We start from the raw sequence: 19,205 nt of genomic DNA, 5'->3' as shown, positions 1-19,205 counted from the left end.
AGGTGACCCATAATCAACTGTCACACTTTGATTACAATCAGCTGATCTCATTTAAGTTATCTTATAATTCACAAGCAGTAAAGGGGGGTATCGCTTTTTGCCATCAATAAATGAGTTTAATTGGAATAAATGTGTAGTTTAGTTTTATTACTTGTGTTTATTACATCTGTTTTATGTACAGAGTAGGTTTTTTGCAGTAACATTATTTTCTATGTTCCTTTAACTCACTGGGTTTGTGCCTCTTTGTTTAAAATACATCCTGTGTGTTGTGAATTCATTCCATTCTCTGCAGAACCACAATGTGAACTGATCCGAGCACTGTATGACCACTATTTTCTGTATAATCCACAGATTACTGAATTATCCTGTATAAGGAGCTCAGGCCCTGAATATAAAACACTATGGCCTCTGTCTGATCACAGGCACCAGGAGGGGACACTGAACAGGTCAGATTTGAATGGAAAAAATAAGACTCCGTAGATGTTTATTATCCAAAGTATCCAAGTGCAACTGATAAAGTTTACATAGTTTTGTCCATTCATAAAAGCAATGCAACAAAAAGTCTAGTTAAATCAGATAAAGTCACAGACTACAAGTGGAAAACTGACCGGAGGTCTGTTTGCTTTATTTTCCATAGTGCCAAACTTTAAGAGTCAGTGTTTTTAGGTTTCTTTGAGCCACTGACACTTAAAAATACTGCTATTATAAAGAAAAAAAAAACATGTAAACCTTACATTAAACATAAATGCATGAGATCAATGTGCATGTTGGCCCAACTTCAGACATATGTAAATTCAGAGCATATTAGAAATGAATATGAGCCAGATATTTGTAAAGAATGAAAAAGGTTGCCTATATATTGGTCTTGTTGTTGCTGAAGGTTGCCTGGAGGTCACAGTGAACCAGCTTTGTGTTACTTTTAGTGATGTGCTGTGTTATAGCACTAAGGAACCTAATTCTCCCTTAAGCAATATCAAGTCAGCCGTGACGCATCGCCACGAGGAAGTAGCAGCAGTTTTTTTATAGTATGAATGACTGGATTAACCTTGTGATAAATCTTAGTGCGGAAATAAAAATGCATTAAGAAAAGAAAATCCCGCCCTGTCCTCGTCTCTGTTTGAAAAGAAAGGATGAGTGGCTGCATTGTGTAGTTTGGAGACTGGGGAGTAACCCAGTGTCGTTGCTCCATGCGATGTGAAGTCTTTCAGTGCTGCAGACCTGTTCACCCGTGCCCTTCAGTATTCACTCCACACACCACTCCACCACTGTCAAGCCGACCAAAGTAGGACATACAACTTCCTGTACAAAGCAGATTTCACAATAAAACCCTCAGCGGCTACCCTCTGGTGATTTTTAGAGCGTGGAAGCAGGAATAACTTGTAATTTGAACTACAGACACTTTAGAAATAATTATGTTTATCTAGATACAGAATATCAGTGTGATTTCACTGTGACCTTGAGTTTTCTATGTTTCCTCCTGTCTCTGAATCAAGTCATTATTTGTTCATAAAAAAGGGAGCTGCTGAAAGACAGCTTTGTACATACTAAAGGGTATATTTGGATGGTTTAGTCAGTTTCCCTACTATTTTGGCATATGAATGAAATCAAATGTTGCAACATGCAGGCTGCTAAACAGGTCACAAAGATAAAGATTTCCTTTTTTCCAGATAGTTTCAAGCTATTTGGGTGTTATACATACATACATTTAGCCTATGAAAGATAGAGATAGCTTTGTGAAGATGTATGTGGATATAAGGTACATAAAAACATATATTCCAATACAAAGCCGCGATTGAGGTTGAAAATCAATAAAATGATCTTTTAGCCATCTGCCTGGACAGGTTTCAGGGCAGTGTTGTGACCATTGTTGGCATATACAATATAAAGATAAAGGTCAGTGATGGAAGACGCTCAGATATTCTTTACATAAGTAGAGGCAACAATAGCACAATGTAAGATCAGTCATTTACATATAAAAACCCTGCATTCAGTGTGTTTTTAAAAGTAAGTATCATAAGCAAAAAAAAAGCATCAAAAGTAAAAGTACCTCCTTATTATGTTGACAGAATGACCCCTGTTTAGTGCCGCGATAGACCAGGTAGTGTTCTTGTTACTGTTACATTTTATTATTACTTATGTATTTACCTGTAACTGTCATTTTAATGATGCAGCTGGTTGTGGAGCAAGTTTAACTATTTTACATTATGCTGGTTAGTTTGTTTGCTAACACCAGGTTCATTGTGTGTGGATGTTGGTGCCATAGGCCTCTGTGACCTTAACCTATCTGAATACTGGGAAATATTCAGTCAACCAGCTATTGGACCTTAAATATACAGGTATATTTGACCAATAATCATTTGTCACACTCGTGTAACACACAAGTGATCTCCATTTAAGTTATCATGTTGCACAACCCTCTTTTCACAAATAGGATTTGGGGGTAAATTCTTTGCTATCATTAAATGAGTTTTATATTTGTGCTTAATTTGAATAAAAGTGTGTTGTTTTCCAACTGTTAAGCATGGTGGTGGAAAATATCCTGCTTTGGGCTGGTGTGGGAGCCAGTGGCACAGGAAACAGAGGAAAGAATGGATTCCACTAAACATTTCCATTCATTTTTTTTCCATTTTCCCATTGCATTTACATTTGAAGAAACACTCGTTTTTAATGTCTGAGGTTGTATTTACTTCTTTTCACTTACAAAATCAACAAAATATGTAATTTGCCCTCAGACCTTTCCGGACAAATAAAACTTAGTGAACTCTTCGGGAACCCTGTGTAAGCGTGTGCTTTTATTTTGAAGCTGGAGCTGAATATCCGGTCTCGTCCTGCCTCTCTCCCTCTGTCTTGACACCGCTCCGGTTAAATCGGTCTTCTTGGTATCATTCCATCAGAGTCACTTCATCAACGGCACGGTCGTGGATATAAGGCGTGTTTAACACATTAAAAAAAAAAAAGCAAAATGGCGAGCAGTTTCTCCAGGGTACTCTCCTCCAAACGACACATCGGGATCCTGTCGTTGGTGGGAGGCTCGGTAACGGCTGGATTTCTGCTCCACCGGGATCATGTCAGCGCCGGAGTGCCAGTCCGCAGGCAGTACCCCGCCAGGTATCGTTACCCCGCCGCCCTGTGTGCCATTAGTTACATGCCTTTATAAACACATTACACATCATTACACCCGTTCATTTACAAATTCTCATTTATGATTGGCTAATGTCATGTCATCGAGCCAAATTAGGGTTTATCTGCAATTTAATTAAATATTGTAGCTGTGAAACATCAAACTAACCTCACAAGCTAAATATACGAATGTAAAAATGGACATTTATTCACCCTAGCCGCCTAAATAACCTTGACATTAACTAAGGTGCAACCTGTGATCATTATAACGTGATTTAATCATATATCACAGCAGGAGCATTAATATTGAATGACATAGAGATTAACCAAATTATAAAGCACAAAATGGATTTAAACACCCTTACACACCCAACCTTGCCCTAAAATACAGGTTAACATAACGCACCTTTTTGGAAAACTGTGAAACAAACTTAGGTTTAATATATTAATAATCATAGATATAGTAGCCTACGTTATATTCGGTATTTAATTTTCTGGTAGAAAGCAGTTGGTTTTGCGCCATGATTTGCATGCATCCACTGTATATGTGAGGGTATGATATAGAGACAGTGAGAGGCTGAGGAGAGCAGGGGTGCGTACGTGTCCCCCAACACGCCTGCATGCGTTATAAAGCACTGCATATATAGGTTACAGATTAGTAACGTTATCTGCTGCTCAGATATAAAACCCTGCCCTGAGGTTGTTACATAATAATCACATCAAAGGAGCACGTACAGCGCCAGACTCAGAGTCTTTACATACAAAAGTAATCTATTACTCGCCAAAAGTTACTAACTGTAAAGGTGTCTTTACCAACTGTTTCTGTCAGGTCGCCTCAGTTGTGTGTCAGTGGCACAAAACAGCCTGGGACGTCTGTTTCTTATCAAACCTTATTGATAACGAACAGAGGGAAACACTGTCTGAATCCTGCCAATGGGATACACCCAACTTTATGTTATTAATCATTAAAACTAGTGTGATGTGAGGAAAAAGACAAAGCGTCAAAGAATTTGACTTAGTGGTTATGGTGGTGTAGTGGGAGGGTCAATGTGGGAGGAGAATAGCCCGTAGCCTTCTTATTAAGATCAGAAAAGCACTAATATCAAATAGCCCATTTTATACGCATATACAGGCTCAGTGCCATTGGGGCAAGAAGTCCTCAGATCTTTATGTATAAGTGACCACACAGCAGTGTAGAAAACATCTGTGACGAGTAAAAATCCATGATTCTACTTACATAAAAGTACAAAAGATTTACAATCAGAATATTCTTCAAGTGCCAAAAGTAGTCATTATATTAGTAGTCATTATTCATAATAATGTATAATAATTCATTCGATTATAATTCAATAAACAATAAAGGATCAATGAACTCTTATGTTAACCTATGAATCTGTGAAGTAACTAGTGAGTGCATTTATCAAATAAATGCATGTTATGTATAAAGTATGTATAATGTGGGGGAGTACAAGTGTAAGCAGAAAATGGAAAGACTCAAGTAAAGGACAAGTGCCTCAGGATTGTCCTGCACTTGAATAAATGTAATTAGTAACTTCCCACCATTGATTAGGGCGGACATTGCAGGTTTACTGTCAACTGATATGAATGACAGTGGTATTGATTGAAATAATCCTCCTGCAATAAACTCTGTAGTTGCTGGAACATCATCTTGACTGAATCTCCCTGCACGGCAGTTCACCATTGACCATACAGCTGATGCACCCACCCATCATTCTTCAGGACAGATGCGCCTTTAGAAACCCTGCAGTGAAAACTCAGGATGGGTCCCGAGCACCGGGACTGAACAGCCCCGGGGGGGCTACAATATTCAAGACCGCAGTCCCAATAAGCATTGCCTTAACGGTCCTGCTATCGGGACTGGAGCAGTCGCGGGTTTTTTTTTGGGGGGGGGGTTCTCGGCTAGATAAACGTTATTTTGCACATGTATTTCACCAACTCCGTCAAATATCCGTCTATGAATGTTATTTTTATGTATATGTACTGCTGTTTGTGTGAGCAGGGGGGCGGGGCTGTTTGTGTGTTGAAGTTTTTTTTTCTTCCTCAAAAAGTATTGATAAGAATACCGTTAAAGTACCGGATCGGTAAGAGTAGTAGTACCGTTAAAATCTTAACGATACCCATCCGTAAAGAAAACAGATACCAATGAAAATGATACATTATGCACATATTATTCAAAGACACTTATCTGAATCTGAGTGGCACACCTGTCTCTGAATGAGGTGCCCTCTCCCTCATATCCTGTCATCACTCTCCTGGTTTTATCTAATACTGCCATAAAATAAGAAAACTGTGACAGCGGACAGCCTGCTAGCACTGATAACGTTAATGATATTCTGAACTTCTATTGTTGTGTGTTGGGGAACTACTGCCACTGCGTAATAGACAAGGGAAGATAGAAATAAGACAAGAGGCCAAGTTTCTCTGTGCAATGATGGAAATAGACCAAGAAAAATAGAATTTTGTCAGGGTCCATCCAGCAATACTCAGTTACAGTTACTGTATCATTTTATATGTAAATGTCTTAGCCTTCCTTATCTTTTGGTAGACAGCAGGAAGCAGAGACCCATAATCCACTTAGTCTGAGCTGCTTCTGCACTTTTAGTCTTTTGACATTCTAAGTATATTGTTTGGATTAAAGCCAGTCTTTGACAGCGGTTCCTTTTTTGTTTCTCCATACCAGCCTGCAAGCCTCAATAATGCATTTGAAGATAGAGGTGAATTAGTCCTTGGTTAATTTTGCAGCATTATTTTACTAAAACAAAATAGATGTGAAGGCATCCTTCTCCCTCAGCATTAAATTAATGGCACTTTTAACAGCTCATGAAGATTTAAACATCGATTATAGTCAGTTGGGTTCAGTGTATATCACATAGCATTTTATTATTTGTCGCAGTGCCAGTGACTGATAGTACCAGCCTTGTGTCCCTGTGTGTCCCACATAATCTATGTCTAAATTAGTAGGCACCTTTTGCAGCAGGGTGTTCCATAACCAGAAGGCCACAGGTTTTAATCTCCGGTTACCTGTGTACGTGCCATGTGGAAGTGTCCTTGACTGAGTCACCCTCTCTGAACCTGCTGAAGGGCACCGCTCCATCGTTCACCTGTGCCCACACACGGCTCCAAAGATTTGTTCTCTCTCTCAAAGATCAATGCTGCAGCATGCTATCATGCCTTTGTATTTGTACAGTGCGGAGTACCCTGACCTGCGCAAACACAACAACTGCATGGCCAGTAACCTGACACCTGCCATCTATGCCAAGCTGTGTGATAAGGCCACTCCCAATGGTTACACGCTGGATGAAGCCATCCAGACGGGCGTGGACAACCCTGGGCACCCCTTCATCAAGACCGTCGGCATGGTGGCGGGAGACGAGGAGTCGTACGAGGTCAGACATCATTGTAGCTTTTCAAACACGCAGACACACACATGCAAGCTCATCACCGCTGGGTGAAAAGAAGGTGCTGGCACGTCTCCATGTGTGTCACACCGGAGTCCTAGCTGCCTCCTCAGGCCACCATTTGCAGTTTGCAGTGAAAAAGACAACATCAATAAAGTCCAATTTTTTTTTTTTTTTTTTTGGGGGGGGGGGGGTTTTGGGGTTACGGAAAATGACATATTGTGCTGCAAGTAAATACGGCCAAGTGGAAAGTGGTATTTACTTAGGAAATTGCCAGTGAAATTCTAGTCCCAACCCAACTCCCTGTAACTGTCAAGACTATTTCAACATGGATAAAAACCTTTGAATCATCAGAAATAATTAGGAAATATTTTTTCTACACTTACTGTTGAAGGAATTATGTAACCAATCCTCCGTGACCTGTGTCAGAGGAAGGAAGGAGTCTTACAGCAATGGAGAGGGAGAGTTTTAGGCTAGGACACCTCTTTTGGGACGTCTCAACATCTATCTATAGTGAAGATCTAGCTACATTTCTATTTTAATTGTCTTCACTAAATATCTTAGGTTGCAAGAGCCAGTCAGTTAAGGTGAGTGTGAAGGTTGCAGGTGCAGGTGAAGGCTCAGTAAAGGGTATGTCATTTTCAAAGACTCCAGATTGCTTCACTTCTAAATGCATCCCAGTACATTATAAGACATTTTTAGTAAAAGTAGTAAAAGTTTGAGACCCTGTGAAGATATCGTTACAGTTTCCTTTTTTAGTTGTTGTAATTTGGCTGATATCTCCTTTTTTTCCTGTGTCTCTAAAATGTAATGATTCATCTTCACTCCCTGCTGTTTACATTTGTGGGTGTTTCTGTCCTTTGTGGTTTTAGGGTGTGGTGTTGGTGAGATGACAGGAGAACGGGGAGTGGTGATTCACACTGTGATAATGCAATCTAGGAAATGTACAGATTCGTAGACTGGGCTGTACAGTAACATAGGCCACCACCAAGCCTGCAGACCAACCTAAAAAATATCAGGCTTCAGACTGTGTGTTGGACACGAAAGTCACTGTCTTTTCTGACGGGCTATTATTATATATATATAGTTTCTTGCTGCTTCTATTGCAGTTTAAGTCACAGTAAACTGAAAAATCATGTATATTCCATATAAAAACTCCCTTTTCAGAAATCAAGTAAAGGGTTAACTTACTGCTTTTCTGCAGGGATGCGAAGCCTTGAAAGTTGATGCACATGAGTCATACAGGTGCCACAACCTTTGCTGGTAACTCACAAACCCTCTGTGTGTACAAAGGCAGTGTTAGAACAAGCTGTGGTACTGCACCCTCTGAAGTATGAGTAGGACAATACTACAAGAAGTGGTACTTAATACTTCTATGATAATGTCGAGGAAAAGGCAAATAGCAAAGCTACAAAATATTAGGGACACTTACTCTTTCCTTGGCGTACACTGATGAGGTGAATCAACCTTCTTAACTGTTCTGCTAAAACTATGCCAATCAAAAAGATGCGGATTAAGAGAAGCCAATGAGGAGATTTGTAAATTCTCATACTGTATGTCAGATGTAGCCTCTATATATGAAGCCATAGTGTCAGAGGCATAGTGCCTGTAAATACCTGGCTGAAATGCCCTTGAGGAAAACACTGAACCAAGTAAAGAGAGAAGGCCTCCGTCTGATCAATAGCGTTTCACCCAAAATAAAACCATCTGTAAAGCATCTTTTTGAACTGAGGTAGAACATATAATAATAGTTTCGCTTTGGCACAGTCTTGTGGTCCAGGAACAACAACCTGTCTGGATGTGGGTTGTGTCAGATATTTTGTCCAGATTGTAGCACACAAATTATTAATGCATACTGTATATATAATCTTTGTCCTCTTAACATCTGCGTCTGTTTCAGGTATTCGCAGACCTGCTGGACCCCATCATCAAAGAGAGGCACAACGGCTATGACCCCCGCACCATGAAACACCCCACCGACCTGGAGTCCAGCAAGGTAACGCTCACACTGACGACACAGAGCTGCTTCCTGTCTGTGGTTTGGTGACAAGCTGCGATGATCTGAAAATAACATACATCTACAGAAAAAGAACTTCTTGTTTTACTCTAGTATGTTTTAAGGTCAGCTAACTAGTTACCTTGATAGCTGTATATTTAGTAATATGACCAGTGAGACTAATTCTCACTTCCCAGTGAGAATAAAAAACACAGCTTCTTCATCTTTTATTTATCCCTTATGTTTTTTTCTTGAGCTTCATATGGTCAGATTTTTAAATCAACCAGTGGGATTAACTCTGTCTCCAGAGCCCCTCCACCCATATGTGTAGAATTAAAGCTCAAATCAGGATTATACACAGTGTTGAAACATATATATATATGTATTGAAATATTTCCCTACCTGTCTTTGTTTCAGCTCCAGTCAGGCCACTTTGATGAGCGTTACGTGCTGTCCTCCAGGGTGAGGACAGGCCGCAGTATCCGGGGGCTGAGCCTGCCCCCCGCCTGCACCCGGGCAGAGCGCAGGGAGGTGGAGAGGGTGGTGGTTGACGCCCTCGCCGGCCTGAAGGGTGACCTCACAGGGAGATACTTCAGTCTCACCCAGATGACAGAAAAGGAGCAGCAGCAGCTCATTGATGTGAGTGATGCAGGGATGTTGCTGTATGCTTATGATGAAGAGGTTGTACATTCCTGAGGTCCCACGAGACAACTTTTATTTTATTTTCACTAACACAATTGTTTTGGGGAGGGAAGGGTTAGTAATGTTTTAGTAAACAGTCATTTGACAATTTAAATTTTTCAAATTTCACAAAGAAGAATTTCCTGTAGTTTTGAAAAAGGAAAAAATGCTGGTCACTATTCCATGTCACTGAACCATACACCATAACAGTAACAATCCAACCCTTCTGGATACAGCAGCAGCAGTGGTACATGACCTGTCGGTGGACCTGTTAGATCAGTTTGGGAGCTGTAAATATAAACAGCAACAACCTGCAAAGAGATAGTAATGCCTAAAGTACAAACTTCATTCCCATGTTAAAAAGACATGCCCTCATGGTAATGTAGACAACTTTAGGTAATTGTTTAGCCCTCTGAGGATGTGGTTACAATTTTCATTCCTTAGTGTCCGAGCAGAAGAAAAATGCGGAATCAGGAGCAAAAAAAATCAACACATGAAATCAGAGACGGGTGTGGGCTGTGCCTGCCATGGCATTTTTCTCCTGCCCACAATGAGAGAGATTGAGCAGATTATTGAATTCTCAAGTCTCGCACACCCTCATTTCTGTCTCCCTGTGACAATACTAACCAATGTGAGTTTTCACCACTCCAGTCATAGTCATTGTTGGCACTTTATATGTAAAAAAAAAAAAAAAAATGTTGGTTCTCTGTATTTACAATAGGATCACTTCCTGTTTGACAAGCCTGTGTCCCCACTCCTGACGTGTGCAGGCATGGCTCGTGATTGGCCAGATGCCCGTGGTATTTGGTAAGTGAAAAGACATGATGGATGGTACCAGTTCATAACTCGGTGGCTGCTTTTTTAAAGGCAGTGTAATATTATCTTCATATAGCACTGCATTTCAGGACAAGTGAGCACAGTAGGCTTTAGGTTTACAGCAGTAATTCCTGTGTGTAGAAAAAGTAATGAAGAATCATGTGTATAGAGCCTTTCTATTGTTTCTATTTGTAGTTCAGCAGAAATGCAAGAGCATTACAGGAGTTTAACATTCCTGGGACGGGTACATGAACTAGTTTGTCAGAGTTACTCTGAGGTATAAATTCTTGTGTATATTTTTCAAGTTGATATTTATGTTATTTATAACGAGAACTATATAATGAGAACTACTGTGTTTTATAAAAGAAAGTTATCTAGAAATTTAGATCGTCTTCAAGATTTTACTTCCATTATAATTACAGGTCAGTTAGATTAACTGCAGTCATCCCTCTGTACCAAATCAGACCTGTCTTTTTCTATGCTTTAATTGTTTCATTTTCATATTCAACAGTTCAGCAAATAAAATTCCCCCTAATATTTAATTTTACAGTTTTTTTTTTAACTTCCTCCCTGGTGTGGCTGCAGCAGTAACGTCAGCTGCGCTGTGGTGGAGGCGTATTAGCAATGCGGACAATGCTCCCTCAGCACGGCCTTTCAACCAGCCGAAATCAATCACCAGCCTCCCTCCTCTCTCCCTCTGCCAGCCGTATCAGCCAACCTCTCCTCTCCTTAATAATTCACCTTGACGTCTTCCATACATCATCTCCTCTTTCAGGTCCTCTGGCAGCTTTCTCTTTCTCTGCCTCTCTCACCCTCTTTCCTTTCATTTTTTTTCCACTACCCATAAGTCATGCTCCACTTTCTCTCACTTTTGATTATTATACCCAATCCTTCTAATATAACTTTTTTTTTTCACTCCTCCCTCATGTTCTTTTTCCCTGTGGTTCAAATATCCTGCATGGCTGCTCTACTTTTTCTCTTTATCTCTTCCTCTTACTTCATTTCCTTTCTCTCTGCTTTGTCCAAAATGTCTCCCCAACCTGCTGCCTCCATAACCTATCCATTACCTTATTAAATCTCTCTTACAATGTTAAGGAGGTCAGTGTGGACAAAAAGCTTTTGTAGTGGCTGACAGAGGTTTTGTGCACTTTGAAATCTTAAATATCATGTGAAAAAAATTTGCAGTTTGTCCTGAGATTGGTGCCAAGAAGTGTCATCAAACTCTGAGGAGGAGCATGGATGTGTTCAGCAGTGTCACTTTACTTCACAGGGTGACCAAAATCTTAATGATTAACGTATTCCATGAATATTTACAGTGAAATTCATGCGAATTTGTTAACTTGTTTTACAGTATCTTGTCATCTGTATTTTACCAAACTACAATACGTACTCAGGGTTCCCTTGAAATGAGATCTTAATCTCAATGGGACTTATCTGATCAAAAAAAGGCTGTAAGCATGGGACAAGTGAAAAAATCAGGGATTTAGTCATCAGGATTCATCCTCTGAAGACCATGAATGCCTGTACTAATTGATCCATCAAATAGTAGAGATTTTTCAATCTGGATAATAATGTAGGATCTATGGATAGACGAACCTGCTGACATCACCGTCTATAGATCCACACTTCATTATATATTGACTTGTTTAAATTATATTTACAAATATAAATGTCAGAGAAAATCATCCCTTTCTTGACAGAAATCCCAAAAACTTTATAGGCTTGTTTTCTCTATTGTTGACAAATTGTACTTCACGAGTTATGAGGTTTCCATCCAGCGGATCTGCCGTCAGTCTGCTAAGGTGTCTAGTGTCCTTACAATGGGCCATAAATCAATACCATATTACAAGGCCATATAAGCACAGTGCAGCCTTGCTGATCACTCTGACAAACACCAGAGTCAATGACCCGCGGCAGAAACAAGCATCATCCTCAGTGATTGATGGTTAGTGGCCTTCCTAAACAGAGAAAAGCCATCACGGATCTCTTCTTATTAACTATCGTACATACTTCCAAAATACCATTTCTGTATTGATTCAGCCTGGAATAAATATTCAAATACAAACCAAAAATTAATTTCTGGAATAAGTAAATATATTGAAGTTGCTGATGAGGTTAAAAAAATATCCACAAGGTAAATAAGGAATAAGGAATAACAGCTCTTTGCTCCACTTTACTGGTCACTGCATTAGATTGAATTACCCCCACCATGGGTGCTCTGTGTCTTTACACTGCTGCTTGATAGCTTTGATGGGGCAAATGCAGAGAACAAACAACTTTCACCCACAAGGATCAATATTGTATAATTCAATATTGCTTCCCTGTGTGCAGGCACAACAACGAGAAGACATTCCTGATCTGGGTCAATGAGGAGGATCACACCAGGGTCATCTCCATGGAGAAGGGAGGCAACATGAAGAGGGTCTTTGAGAGATTCTGCAGAGGCCTGAAGGAGGTAAGACTGTGTTTGTATATGTGTGTGGATGTTTAGAGGAGCTATTTGTAAGTTTTGCTATAGCTACATAGCTAATGTTAGCATTTTTAGCTGTTTACTTACCACTCTAGAAGAAAAGTTGCAAGTTCAGCATCAAACTTGATTCCTTTACTCACCAACAGCTGTCTCCAGAGGTGGAAAGCGACACCAGTGTTAACTCTTGTCTCACGTCTTTTCACCTCGTCACTTTCCAATGGAAACTCGTTGTAGCCTCCAATCTCCCCTGAAGATGTAAAGGGCGTATTATAACCTCTTGTATTATACAAGACAGTGACAATCACCGCGACCCCGCTCCCGGCAAGAAACCAAGTTCGGCGGCGGAGAAAACGCACAAATAGCCCATTTAAGATGTGAAGATGAGAGAGGGAGGACGGTTGGGAATGTAGGAAGAGTAGACTGAACTTTTGATTGTCTAAAGAACATGATGCATCAGAATGTCATAAATTAACAAGTAGTGTAAACAAGGAGTAATCTGAATTACAACAGAAACACATACACTTGTGTAGTTGTAGTGTGTTGTTAGTTGTGCCTGATGCAACCAAGGTACTGGATCATAGTGGACCATTGTTTCCCTTGGACACAGTATTTTTAAGTTGGAGGTTTCAGCTGTATCAGACATATTCCTTCTGCAGCCATCAGATGTCTGTAGGATTTAATCAGCCAAAGGAGAGGGAATTAATACAGTCTAAAAGCATATGGCGCTTTAAAAACCTGCTTACACTGATCTTTGCCCTGTCACGAAAATAAAGCCTGTAGACAGAGGCACAAAGACACTCTGTCCAAACATGGCCGTGCAAACATAAATTATTTATCCAAGCGCTCCCAGTTCCCCATTAGGAAAAGTGCAAAGGACAAGCAATGCCACATCTGGTATTGCACTGTTCCACAGCGAGGGTGTAACAAATCTGAGCAGCACACCTCATTGCTCAGTTCTACGTTAACGTCGATTTAACTCCAACTCTATGCCAGTGTTTGTGACAGTCCACTCCCGACAAAGTTTATCTCAAGTGGACTACTCTTAAGTTCTTTTCTTGTCAGCTCTGATAACTGAAAAATCAGCTGCTACTAACTGTTTGCTGAACAGTATGTGCACATCCATCAAACGTACCAAACATCCAAGATTGCTGTATGAATGAAACACACGCTCATTGTGTTGCGACTGGTTCTCTCCCTCGAAGGTGGAGCGTCTGATCAAGGAGAGAGGCTGGGAGTTCATGTGGAACGAGAGGCTCGGTTACGTCCTCACCTGCCCCTCCAACCTGGGCACAGGCCTCAGGGCCGGGGTCCACGTCAAACTGCCCCTGCTGGGCAAGGTAATGCAGTAGTTGTCACAGAATGAAGATAATTTGATACTTATACTAGAGTAGATAATGTAGGATATTTTGTGTTACTATTCTATTTATGTCACATATTAATAGACCAAGTGTTCTGCATGGCCTTAAAAAACATAAAAGTATTAAAGCCTCTAAAAGCATACGTTTATCTTGTCTGCTCAGTTTGTATTATTTAGTCTTTTCTCTAAAAAAGGTGAGAATGCATGTGAAGCACTAGATTTGAACTATGTTTGGCTGTTAGAAAATGACAAGTAGGTTTTGTTTTTTTGTACCTGTTTTACTAAATGTAGGTGTAAATGATGTTGTGCAACAGTTTGTATGGAAAATAAAATTTTCAGAACTTTTATAGGTCATGTTGACCTGGAAATAAGCTCCTTCTATGTTTCTAATAAGAATGTTATTTATTAAATGTTGGTGGTGATGAATGCATGGATGTTTAGTAATATGGAAATGTAATTGCATTTAAACTGTCTTGAATAACTCCCCTCCCCCTCCTCCCAGGATCCCCGCTTCAGTAAGATCCTTGACAACCTGCGTCTGCAGAAGCGAGGGACAGGTGGTGTAGACACCGCTGCTGTGGGTGGTGTGTTCGACATCTCCAACCTGGACCGTCTGGGACACTCTGAGGTAGGAGAATCTGGGTAGGACTGTACAGAGAGGGGAACTGAGTGACAATGGAGGTTGTGAGTAACTGTCTACCATTCATCCACAGAGCAAAGCACTCACCTTCAGACTGCTCACCTGAGTTGTTTATTAGCCGTACATGTATTAACAGGCATGAGCCTGTTGCCGGTCATCTATCAGGTGTGAGGCACCAGTGACAAACAGGGCGTTGTGGAAACACTGGATACTTTCTCAGTAAATATTCCCTGAATAAACAAATATTGAACAGACAGGGGAGGGGAGAGGAGGGGAGAGGAGATGAGGGGAGGGGAGAGGAGAGGAGAGGAGAGGGGGGGGGGGATGAGCAGACATGTACATGTACTTTGTCTTTGTTTTGTCCTTGGTCATGCTGTCATGCCTGTGTGACAGAGTCATACAGTACAGTACAATGAAGCTGTTCTCTTTTGTTGTGAGTGTGTGGTTGCATATATTATTCTGATTACATGGAGACTGGAGCTAGCTCTTCACTGTCTCTGGGTGGAGAGTACTAATTAGCGTTCAATACGGTGCAGATTGAGAACCGCTCTTCTAATGTTCTTAATGTTATATCACATTGTCTGACTTTAACCTCCACTAAGTCTTTTTCTTGAGAGTGTGGGCAGCACAGTGCTGTTTGGTCCTCCATCATCCAGTCTGATGAGCACTCAGGAGAGGAGCACTCTCAGGATGGGGTCCCTGAGTTAAGAGGAGGGATGAGGGAACAGACGGTTGGACAAAAGTGCAGAAGGACAATAATATTGTAGCACAAAACTTTTCATAATAATAGCCTGAGTAAAGGAAGTTTTAAACTTCATTTAAAACAAATACATTTGTCAATCTGGATCTCAAAAGTAGAAACTTGTTAACCTCTAAGTCCCTGTCATGTAATAAGAGTAGTGTTTATGTGTGTAAATAGTTTGCTAGTTAAGAAGAAAATTTCTTCAACTATGAGGTTGTACAAAAAGTCTCTTCTGTGTTCAAACTGTGCTACTGTAGCAACTAACATCAGATGTTATTGTTGTGGGAGAGTGTGCTGTATTTTTTATTTAGAGGAGACATTCCTTGAAAAGGTTATAGGCCTCTAGTTTGATGCTCCTCTCGCAGCTCTGTGATGAAGGCAGACTTCTTGTTGGTTGTGTCTGTAATGTCCGTAGGTTGGTTGTGAGGTGTTTTCAGACGTCAGAGATGCATGCTGCTAGTTAGACTAGAAGATTGTTGCCACTCTTATATCTGTACAATAAATATGTAGCTAGAGGCAGCAGCTGGTTAGCTTAGCTTAGCACAAAGACTTCATATTTAAGGGACAGATTTAAGATATCAATCTTCTCACTTAACTCTCAGACAGAAACAAGCAAATAATTAAATCAATTTCCCAAAATTTCAAACTATTTTTTAAAAGGGGTAAAAGAAAATTGAAGTGGCAGTGGCTGAGATATACTGGCTTTTAATCTCCACTATTGTTCAAATGCGAGATCCCACATTTTCGATAACTCAACCAATATTTTTGTGTGATCCTTCTTGCCTGATAAACACTTGTGTCTTTTAAACTCCACAACTCCAGTTGGAAACACACAGGCTTTCTGTAAATGAATCGTCTTCAGGCCCAATCTGAGATAAAGACAAGCATTATACAATTTCACAGGCTGAGTAATACTCCCCATGACCACTAAACTGACCTTTAAAAATCAATTGCGTTTCCATTTAATTAGGGCTAGAGGATGGTGATGGAAACATTAAATATTCTCATGTGTCTTGGCGTTTGTATGATACGTTGTTCACATCCTGTTGACTCATTTTCTTCTCTGTGGAGAAAGTATTAAAATGTGATTTGTCCCTCCCGCAGGTCCAGTTGGTGCAGACAGTGGTGGATGGCGTCAACTACCTAATCGAGTGTGAGAAGAGACTGGAGAAAGGCCAGGACATCAAGGTGCCCGCACCCCTCAAGCAGTTCAAGTAGACACTGATCCCTGACCTGCGCACACAACCCCCTGGGCACAAACACATGCACAACCACCCCGCCCCGTGCCCATAGATATGATCAATATCTATGTCATTGCCTCATTTATTACTGCTACTTATTTAATCACCCCTCCCTTCCCCACAATATACTTCTCTATGATATAATCTACATATATTATACGCAGCTGTCTGGCTAAAGCCAACCAGAGTCCCAGAATACTGCATTGGGCTTAAATGTGTTTTTGCATCTGAAAGGTTTTTAAGTTTAAACTCAAAATCAAACCTGGCTATAAAATGATGAATGAAGGATGCACAAACTGTAGGCTGTAACAGGGCGAAGATGGCCGCCAGTTTGCCCGTCTCTGCATGGCCAAACAGTATCTACGGCTCTGCTCCCACACCACTCCTCCGCCCACCAAACCTGGCTTCACCCTGCCGCATGTCCTGTACTCAGCCTGTCTCTTCCCCTCACTCCAGTGTGTCGATCGGTCATACCTATTATCTGGTGCTTGTATAGTCCATCCATTTGTGCTATACTCTCCATTGTGGATTGTGTGTACATAGTTTCTTTTAACCATTTGAAGTGGATTTGAATGTTGATTAACAGTGCAAGACTGAAGAGACGTGTGGATGTGTATGTTCAATGACACACTGGTGTCAGATTGTAACGTCATAACACACACACACCGGCCGGGCTGGGTTCTGTACTGTAAGCTACTGAAGCAATATCATTCCAGCTCGTCACTGAATGTCACACTGTTAATGTCTTTTATTAAAGAAATCATCTATTTAACAGTACCTCCTCCTCCTCTGTCTGCCTGTCATTTCTTGCTTTTTTTTTTTCGCTACACGTAATTCTTTGGTATCCAAGAGGATTTTGCCCGAAACAAGCTTTAAGTAACCATGGTAATCAAGCTGGAGGAACAGGACTGCGATCAGTGTGGCTGCATGGTGTCATGTGACAATGTTTAGTCAGAGGCATAACAAAACTGTATTCAGCTGAAAGGCTGGCACAGAGGCTTGTTGTTTTCACACAGAGCCAAGACCTTTGGAATCCAATCCAACCTTTTAAACGTTTGTATTTCTTGACTTAATTAAAAATCTTATGTCCAATGCTTATACTGCCCAAGCTGAATATGGTCACCATCGCTTAATGGACAAAGCTGATGATTTTCCATATTTTGGCACCTGGAAGTTTGACATTCTCCTGGATCTATATACTTCATACAATCTATTATGGCTGCAGAATTCATCGAAATAAAATGGAAATCACAATATGGCCAAGTGCAATATCCAAATTGCAGGAGCTGAAATTTTTTTTGATAGAGGTAAAATGTGTCACGTTGTCTATTGTGAGCACCATAAGTGTTGTGGTGCTACAGAGACGGCTCAGCCTACAAATCATATTCTCCAGACGTAAAGGAACATGACGTTTGGTACAAGACCAACAAAAATCATCATTTTGTTGACAATAACATACATTTAGTCTATCACCAGTGTTATTCTTTAAGTTTGGTGATGAATTACTGTTAAATCTGACTTTGACCGCATGTAGTATGGTGCAAATGCCCAGTTTGCAGACAGCAAAAAATAAGCTCCATGAATATGCATTTGACAGTGAATATGAACCTGGATTTGTGTCTGTCTTTTATTTAAAAGCGAGTGCAAAGACGTCAATGTTTTCTCTGCAGTGCAGGAAGTCTGTAACAAGTGCTTTGTCCCGTTGTGAATGAATGGATATTTATTTTCTCCACTGATGAAACAAGCAGGATTTTTCCACTGTTTTGCGCTGGACGCTGACTCGACAACAAGGCGTTCAGTGTTCTGAGGAGACGCAGCTGAGACGTCGAGTGTTGGTGTTGTGAGGCATGAGGAATCTGTTCCTCTCTCTTCAGGATTTGGAGGAAGGGTCTGATGTCCTGAACACACACACACACACACACACACACACACACACATCCTCTTACACCCTCCCTCTCGGTCTCTCTCAGTACTTGGAGCCTGTCACTAGCATAATGCTGCAGACCTCTCCTCTCCTCTCCTCCTCCTTGTTCCACATATGGCTGAGGAGCAAGGAGGTTGCCATGGCAACCACTTCTCAGAGGCAGTGGGGGCTCTCTCTGATGGGGGAAGGAAGGGGCTTTGTGGGTAACCGAAAACATCTCTGCAGCACAGAACAGTGCTGCACAGCCACACTAAAATGAACGCAGGTCCCTCAGATAAAATGGTGTTTGAATAATGATGACAGTGCTGTAACATTCTGTGTGTAGTGGGATAAAATGGTGATAGATGATGATGAAAACTGCCCTGCAAAGGCAAAATACAGTAACTACACACATTTGGTCAAAACTGAGTTAATGCCAGAATCAGTTTTTTGTCCTTTTTTTACTATATAAATTATTATTCCACCAAAACACAGCAGGGAGCTAAAAAACTAACTGCAGTGACTCTACTCTGGCTACTTAATTCTAGCAGGTGAGTTAGCCTTAGCTAAAGCTAATTTACCTAATTTTCCTGGAATTGAATAATCTATTTTGATGCTTCAAGATTTTAATAATCGAGTTTTTCTTACCACATAAATAAAACCATATCTATATAATAAATCAAAGTGGAGAGAAAATGGACACCAGATGAACTAGAATGCTAAATGCTAACTGCTCTCTATGGTGGAATTCAAATGATTTCATGTGGTTAAGCTACTTTTGAATAACATATACAAAATGCATCTAAGAAGAGATGTATTT

At 40.6% G+C, this 19,205-nt stretch overlaps 1 protein-coding gene and 1 long non-coding RNA gene across 2 annotated transcripts; one reads left to right on the top strand and one right to left on the bottom strand.

The window, feature by feature from the left end:
- Positions 1-1,901: 1,901 nt before the first annotated feature.
- On the bottom strand, positions 1,902-4,323 carry LOC147819543 (uncharacterized). Its single transcript, XR_015436848.1, has 2 exons — positions 3,934-4,323; positions 1,902-3,127 (listed from the first exon to the last, which is right to left on the bottom strand). It is a non-coding gene; the product is annotated as an uncharacterized LOC147819543 (long non-coding RNA).
- On the top strand, positions 2,797-17,259 carry LOC111650440 (creatine kinase U-type, mitochondrial-like). The gene is made up of 9 exons (XM_023400341.2): positions 2,797-3,108; positions 6,329-6,527; positions 8,440-8,535; positions 8,953-9,174; positions 9,938-10,023; positions 12,364-12,487; positions 13,705-13,839; positions 14,362-14,487; positions 16,346-17,259. The coding sequence occupies exons 1-9, from the start codon at positions 2,963-2,965 to the stop codon at positions 16,457-16,459; spliced, it is 1,248 nt and encodes a 415-aa protein (XP_023256109.1). The 5' UTR covers positions 2,797-2,962; the 3' UTR covers positions 16,460-17,259.
- The last annotated feature ends 1,946 nt before the right edge of the window (positions 17,260-19,205 follow it).

This window comes from Seriola lalandi, unplaced genomic scaffold, assembly GCF_002814215.2.
Source record: "Seriola lalandi dorsalis isolate HSWRI2012SDOR001 ecotype SW California unplaced genomic scaffold, Sedor1 jcf7180002052274, whole genome shotgun sequence".
In the NCBI taxonomy this organism is placed as follows: Eukaryota; Metazoa; Chordata; class Actinopteri; order Carangiformes; family Carangidae; genus Seriola; species Seriola lalandi.
Note: the sequence above shows the minus strand (reverse complement) of the source record. Positions and strands in the feature narration are given on the sequence as shown.

Bases quoted from the DNA above. Each gene is read 5' to 3' on its own strand.
- LOC111650440 (XM_023400341.2), top strand. From the start codon at position 2,963: ATGGCGAGCAGTTTCTCCAGGGTACTCTCCTCCAAACGACACATCGGG. The intron at 3,109-6,328 runs GTATCGTTACCC...GTATTTGTACAG, and splicing joins CGCAGGCAGTACCCCGCCAG to TGCGGAGTACCCTGACCTGC. The intron at 12,488-13,704 runs GTAAGACTGTGT...TCTCCCTCGAAG, and splicing joins TCTGCAGAGGCCTGAAGGAG to GTGGAGCGTCTGATCAAGGA.